Below are 7,442 nucleotides of genomic sequence, written 5' to 3'. Positions count from 1 at the left end.
CAGCAGGAAAATATGCAAAGGTCACATTTATTTATAGCAGTATATTTTTAAACCTCACCTTCACCACCAAAAAAAGCTCCATATATATCAGCTAAGAGCTCGGCTTGGTTTCTGAACCACCTGTACCAGGAAGAGGTTTTTACCAAGTGAATATGACTATAACAAACCCCAAAAGCTCATCATGCAAGTTTCCTCTTCCTGTTAGCACAGAAACTCTGATCCATAGCGCTGCCTCCGCTTTACTTCTAGAGTGCAGATTAAAAACCATATGAAAAGGGAGAAAAAGAAGATTAGTAACCAGCGCTGAAGCACTGAAGACACAAAATTCTGTTCTGACAGCATTTGAAAGAGAGAAGATGGAGATCAGGAAAAGACTGTGCTCATAAACAACACTTCTCAAATAATTCCCATTACCAGTAAATAACTTTTGGGCGAGTTTTGGTAAGACCACCAGTAACCGGGTGTAGCACTTAGCTCAGGCTCCCTGACACCAAGCAGATGCCCAAGAGCAGTACAGGCTCAGGGCCATATTTTATCCAGAACGGCATCCAACCACCTGGGATCAGCTCAGCCCCATTTCTCAAGCTGAAAAAGGCATGGGTGTCGAGTAACTCCTGCTGCAGTTTTTACTATGAGCTTATACAATTCCTTTCTGAACACACATTAAAAACGAACATTTTCAATATTCTGTGGAGATTTTAGATGTTTTTGGAACATTCCTAATTTGATGTGCTGATCCCATCTGGGACTAGGAAAAGCAGCACACGGCCCTATTTGTTTTTATGCCACTCAGCCTCAGAGAGGCTGGGTGCACCCAGACCTTTTTTTTTCAAGTTAAAGGCTCTTCCTTCTACTATTGCTTCCTTTTGAGACACACCCCAGAAAGCAGGGTTTGAGGACAGAAACCAACCTAAATTCCTTCCCAGTGAACAAGAACACAAAGGCAGTCACTTCTTTCTTCCCTTATGGTTTTATCTTCTCCAGAGCTTTTTATATACCTTGATCTGCTACTGACCCTGAAAGACTTTGTCTGATATGCTCGGAAAATGAATAAACAGGATTTTATGCTTTTGCGAGTTGTTCCTCAAGCTGTCTCACTGGTCCTGTCTTACGGGGGTTTTACTTTCAGCCTGGCAGGATTTACATTCTCTTTTTGCCCCACTTTCCTCATTCAGACAACTTCAACTTCTTGAAAGATGTCTTCTTATTTCTAACATTCTCTTTCACCTCCCCGTTCAAGCACGGCAGCTTTTTTCCTTCTACAAGTCTGAGATCCTGTTTGCTCTAAGCCTCCTCATTGTCTCCCTGGTCGTTTCCCTGCCTGCAGGAGACAGAGACATTTTACACTGTCAGCTGCCCAGTTTCTTTTCAGCAAGCTTCTAAACTTGGCACAGTCTTCCCACTTTTATGAAATAAGCCACTCCAAGCTCTTGCCTCCTGTGACTGTTGTAAAGAACGTTAAATCTAAGCACATCATCCGTATTACCTCACATTTCCTTACCAGTAAGATTTTGACAGGTCAAACCCCTTCACAAAACCCTGGGGTGAGAAGCAGCAGCCCCAGGAGGACAACGGCTGGAGGGGGAAGAAGCACCCACAATGAGGTTGATAGACACCACAGATGACTCTAGCACAAGGGCTGAAGTTACACCTTTCCTCTCTGCTGCCCTTGAAGACTCAAGGATTGAGTGTTTTGAAGGTTTTTACACCTCTGTCACCACCACTACTGCTCAGCCACCCTTCCCCTGTAGCAGAATCCTACCCAAAATCCTATCTCTCTCCCAGTCTAAAGCTCTTTCAAACAGCAGGCTCCTCCATGCTCAGCACAGAGGGGCTTGGATTTCAGAAAGGGACAGAGGAAGTGGAGGGAGCTCCTCCAAAACAATGAATGATCAAATGGACCACAACTACTCAGCATGGTGTGATGGGAAGTGTTAACAGTTTGACCCAAGAGGAGGTTTTCATATTCTGCATCCCCAACAGTATAAACCCCTCCAAGATCACTGCTTATCAGTGTAACCCAGTTACAGGGCCGCTACAAGTCACTGACTGGGCACAGGACAGAAAGAAAATCTATAGAGTTTGAATGCAGCTCAGGGAACTAAAGTTGTTCTCATCTCTTCAAGACTTTACAATTGAATATCTAGGTTTCTGTCCCCATTCTGTACTTGCAAAGGAAGCCAGGTTCTTCAGGTCGCTGCATCAAAACGGCTCACAAAAAGATAAAAGCAGCTAAACTGAAGTTGGTAGAGATTTGTACTCTCACTCAATCTGGCTGGCTGCAGAAGAGAGCACGCTGACAAAGGAAGCAAGGCGAACTTTAGCAGGACTCTGTAACAGGTGCTGAGAAAGCAAACGGAGGTGAATCAGCACATGAGATGGGCTAGGACAGGCCCAGCTAGCACAGGAAAAGCCAGGCAAAGGATCTGATGAGATAAAGGGGACTTTAAAAGCTACTGTCCATGAGGTGATCTACCGTAATGGTCTACATGCACATTCTTAGCTCACCTCAGCAACAGATGGGACAGTAATTTAAAGCTTCAACCTCAACGTAAAGGTTGGGCTAAGAGTGACCACTGATCAGCCACAGGCCGATAATTAGTTGAGCTGTTGTGCAGGGTACATGCCCAGAACTCCATGGCAGCGTGCGGCACTGGAAGCAGAACAGAGCAGACACAGCACCCAGCACAAGTGGCAAACTCCTCCTGCCAGGGTGGGTCCCTCGCCTCAGTCCTCAGCAGTATCAAGGTGCACTTTTCCTTGAGTCTCACAAGCTAGGAAAATGCAAGCATGACAAAGCACCTCCTCCAGCTATGACTGTGAACATTATTCTTCTCAGTATATTAATTGCAAAGACCCAAGATTGCTAATCACTAATGCTCTATAAAAAACATGCAAGACATAGCTCATGCAAACCAACCCATTATTAAAGCATTTTTGTTGAACCACATCAAACCAATCTTCTGTTTGTACATCAGAGCCAAGCCACAACACAGCTCACACGTTCCTGCCAGGGTGCAGCACTCACTTGGTCAGGCTTGCCTCCTTCACCATTTTCTGCCAGATCTGTATCTTCTGCTCTCGCTGACTCAGCGCCTTCTGATAGGCATGGGGAAGCCCACCTGGAGTCTCCATGGTGTCTCCTTCCATCTCAAAAGGAATCACGAAGGTGTAGAAGTCCGAGGGTGGCAAGAGGCGGAAGACGCTGGTGTCACCGCTCTCCTTGCACACCAGCATGGGGCTGTCCCAGTAGTTTGGCAAAGTTGCCAAGCCCACTTGAGCCATGTGGTCTTCAAGCATGGGATAATGGGTGTGGAAAGGGGCAAAGCTGACTGCTTGGTTCCCCGAGAGAATGAGAGGCTGGGTAGGAGTGAGAATGTAAAAAGTACAGCCAGTGGTGGAAGAAAGAGACAAACGATGGCAAACCACAATGACCTTGACGTTGTCACAGCTGTGGACATGAACAGATGCCTGCACAGGGCCAAGGACAAAAGTGCTGTTCCGGCACTTCTCAATGGTCACGGATCTGCAAAAGAAGAAGAGAGTGAGGACACAGTGAGCAGGAAAGAGCAAACCCAAGACCTTTTCACTGCTTAGTCCAGCTAGCGAGAACTTGGCACTTGAACAAACTCACTGGAAAGACATCTAGCTGTGTCCCAGGAGGACAAAAACTCACCGGAGAGAAGAGAGGAGATAAATGAAGGACTCGTCGCAGCGATGAATTCTTACATGAGCACCCATCAGGGTGTTTGAGCTCTTGGCCAGCGTCTGCTTGTACACCTGGCTCATTATCACCATGGGACACACCTCAGGCACCACCCGAGTATTGCAGGCAATCTTTGCTCTCCTGGTTGTTCCTTCAACTGCAAAATAAAGTTAACCAGTGGAATTAAAATGAAAGAAAAAAAGCACAAAAAGGCTACACACAACACCTTCAGAGACAGAGAGATGATGGTTCACTGTCCACACCACTCGGCAATCCCTCAAGAAAATAATCAGCCCAAAACTTCAAGGATGATACTATCAAATTGTGTCACTTCACGCACCAGTCACACCACCCACCGATGCCTGGGCAGGTTGGCAGTACATAGCAATCAGAAGCTCCAGAATTCGGAGCACGTTGAAAGATCACAAATAGTTCAAGATGATTCAGGGACAGCCAAAATCACCCATAAGCTACAGACAGCCCTGACATGGGCATCTCCTGTTCCTGAACAGGCTTAGGCAGGAAGATCCCCAGCGCACATTTCATGTTGAAAGCAGGAACATTTTAACACAGTGAAATGCTCCCTCTGCAGTACAACCCTTGACCAACCTCACTGTCCTACCTAAGCACCGCCACTGGGCAGTCAGAGGAAACAAAACATTAATCTGAATTAATTTCTCCTGAGGTGGAAGCCTTGGCTTCACTGCCATGTCCCTGCAGGTGAGAGAATGCGATTCGCCGCAGGGAAACCTAGATCAGTCATCAGCTTTGCCACCAACACATCACGTTACCTATCCTCTGTGTCCAGCTGTACTTGAATAACAAGGGCAGTGAACCTCATGTCAAGTGGCCTTTGGAAATAAACTCATTGATGTTTGACCGCAAAAGTGCTCCAAGGACCAGTAAAGCACACAGAGATGTCACACAGCACCCTCCAGTGCCCCACTCACTTCCAAGCTGCCGCTTTCCCCATCTCCACTGACAGTAGGTGGAAAAGGAGGTAAGCCCTCACAACCACTGCCAGATTCCCAGTCAGCAAGAGAAGAGACTGGACAGCTATTTCTAAAACTAAAGGCAGGGCCTGTAACTACCTTGCTGTGCCCACGCAAGTTTCTTCCCAGACTTGAGGCAGGCAGTCATTCCAAAAGGATTTGTCGTCAGGCAAGCCCGCAGCCAGCTCTTCAGCTTGGTGAAAGAGAAGGTTTTGGAGACCTTTGAGTATCCATTCTGCCTGTGACAGGGCTGCCAGAGGGCGAGCTCGTGCAGAGGATGGACCGTGCTGGATTTGTTCACTGTCCCTTCAATAAGAAAGCTGAGGGCACAGACGGCTTCGTAGGACACCAAGCTGCTGCGGGTGGGATGGGAGGCGGCGGTGAGCTGCTCCGGCTCCAGTAGCAGTTCCAGCATCTCCAAGAGGTGGCTCTGCACAAAGGCGCAGTGGTCCTGGTCGTTCCAGTTCTTAGCAGGCAGAAAAACATACAAGAAGGAGATGAGGTTTCACAGAGCTGACAAGCTCCACTGATTCTATCCTTGCTTACACTCCTTCTAAAAGGAGGGAAACCAAGTCAAACGTGGTGCTCTCTCCTGCTCATTACTTCTGCTTGCTGCAAAACGCAGAAAGGAAACTGGGTTCATCAGCAACCTCCCCCTCAGAAAGAGAAAACCATTTTATTCTAACTCCGAGTACCAAATATTTCACTCCAGAAAGCAGAAACAGACTCGCAGCCTTTCTCACACAAATTCAGCCAACTGCTGCTGGCAGCTGAAGGTAGGGAACAAATCAATAACTGACAGTCAAGGTCTTGCAGCTGCTCTATTGGAAAATCACTGCGTCTGTTCCAGACCTTCAGAGATGATTAAGTGCCGCCTTCTGAGGCGCTGTGAGAGAAAAAAAAAGCAGAGTCATTTCTTTACAGTGAGCGGACCAATAAACCAAGCAAACTCAAAGAATCGTTAGTTCAAATTCTAAAAGGCTTCAGACCAAAAAAGAAAGCAGAAGACTAGAATTACGGCAGACATTAATAAAGACAACCTTTGCTGGCCTGCAAACTGCAGAACAAGCAGCATATGGCTGTGATTAAACATTGGCCTCGCCATCACTGAGGGCTGTAGCTAACACTGAGGGCTAACAAAATGTTGTGAGCACCCTGTCCAGGGGCTGCAGATCCCTGCCCCATGACAGAGACCCTCTCGCACTGGACAAGCCTCACCGCACCATTTCAAAAGGGGGCACGGTTCACATCGCGCAGCGCTGAAGTTGGGGGAATCTTGCCAGATTGCACAGGGAAAAGTAACACCAGTGGAGACAGACCCTGTCCCACCAGGACCAAGCCTTTGGGAAGGGTACAATGGCAGCCAGGACGCATCTCCTTCCTGCCTGGAGCTCTACATAACGGCTACAGGAAAGAGAAAACATCAGCTTTTAAACAACGCCAGGCACTCCATGGCACCCAACTCACAGCCTTGTCCCAGTTTCCCTCATTTCTCTTTTTGTTTGTTCAATCTTTCAATATAAAATTACCCAGTTCCTAATTTTAATTATTTCAGCTTGTCCCAAGCTACATTTCACCAGCTCACAACATCGTAACCATGACAGAAATCCACTAAGGCTTGCAGCTGGCTGCCCATCTGTAATCCACTTTTAAACAGAAAGCTGCCCACAAACCGTGCCAAATACATCCAACTCCCTTCTTTCAAAATACTTGACAGAACTCTAAAAGAAAACAGCATTTTCACACAGTGGATCTACAGCTGACCAACCAGCTCTCCTCACTGAAATATAACTTAATGCTAGGAACCATCCTGGGATCCCAGAACTCTCCAGTGGATCACGGGAAAGCAGCCTACAAGGCAAGAAGAGCTTTGTGTTGGCTAACAGAAAGACCAAATAAGCAACTGCTTCTTAAAAGGAGAATTGCCAAGGCTCTGAGAGCACTCTCATGGTCAGTCTCAGACTCTAGGAAACTCCTGTGGACAACTTTTGCTGTTAAAGCTGCAGAGAACACATCAATTTCATTCCATTTGCCCAGGAAAACTGTGGGTGCCCCATCTCTAGAAGTGTTCAAGGCCAAGATGGATGGGGCTTGGAGCAGCCTGGTCTGGTGGGAGGCGTTCCTGCCCATGGCAGGGGTTGGACTAGGGGCACTTTAAGGTCCCTTCCAACCCAAACCAGTCTGTGATTCTATGATTTATCATTAAGCAAAGCATCTCAAACTTTTACTCCTGGGTTACATCCTCCCAGGAACAAACCAGACCCTTCTCAACCCACCTCAAGGCAGGGCTTCACCATCTCCCACACGGCCCTGCAAGCAGAACTCCACAGCCATAAATACCTTGTTCTCGCCAGCAAATTTTCCAGTCAGGCTGGGAGACTTGGTCCTGGGGCTGGGCCACTCCTCTCCGATCAGGGACCTTCGCAGCGAGACCTTGTATATCTGCTGCAGGTACAGGAAGAGCAGGAACTGCAGAGTGTCTACCGACAGCTAGCCGACAGGGGACGAAAAACACTCGTTAGGCTGGGCTGGGCTCTCCCCACGCCCGCCCAGCCGGGGATGGGGCTCCTGCCTTGCTCCGCTCCCTCTCCAGCTCCTCAGCGTCGGCGCAGGCAGCTTCAGCCTCGGCCCACTCGAGGCGACACGGCGGATCCCGATACAGGAGACTGTGGAAGAGGTCGAAGTAGAGCCAGGCCAGGCCGCGGTCCAGCTGCAGCTTCCCGCAGGCGATGTGCCGCCAGCAT

General features: G+C 48.1%; 1 protein-coding gene across 1 annotated transcript in view; it reads right to left on the bottom strand.

Annotated features, from left to right (window-relative positions):
- Positions 1-7,438, bottom strand: part of TBCCD1 (TBCC domain containing 1) — a gene marked incomplete at its 5' end in the record, with an annotated part of 8,330 nt that extends 892 nt beyond the window's left edge. Inside the window, 5 exons of the mRNA XM_010182891.1 lie at positions 3,029-3,526; positions 3,677-3,863; positions 4,798-5,164; positions 7,039-7,188; positions 7,271-7,438. Of these exons, the coding sequence (XP_010181193.1) occupies positions 3,029-3,526; positions 3,677-3,863; positions 4,798-5,164; positions 7,039-7,188; positions 7,271-7,438 (1,370 nt within the window). The remainder of the gene's footprint in view (positions 1-3,028; positions 3,527-3,676; positions 3,864-4,797; positions 5,165-7,038; positions 7,189-7,270) is intronic.
- Between the last annotated feature and the right edge of the window lie 4 nt (positions 7,439-7,442).

Source organism: Mesitornis unicolor, unplaced genomic scaffold (assembly GCF_000695765.1).
Source record: "Mesitornis unicolor isolate BGI_N332 unplaced genomic scaffold, ASM69576v1 scaffold25864, whole genome shotgun sequence".
NCBI classification, from domain to species: Eukaryota; Metazoa; Chordata; class Aves; order Mesitornithiformes; family Mesitornithidae; genus Mesitornis; species Mesitornis unicolor.
The sequence above is the reverse complement of the archived record's forward strand: the minus strand, read 5'-3'. Positions and strand labels throughout refer to the sequence as shown.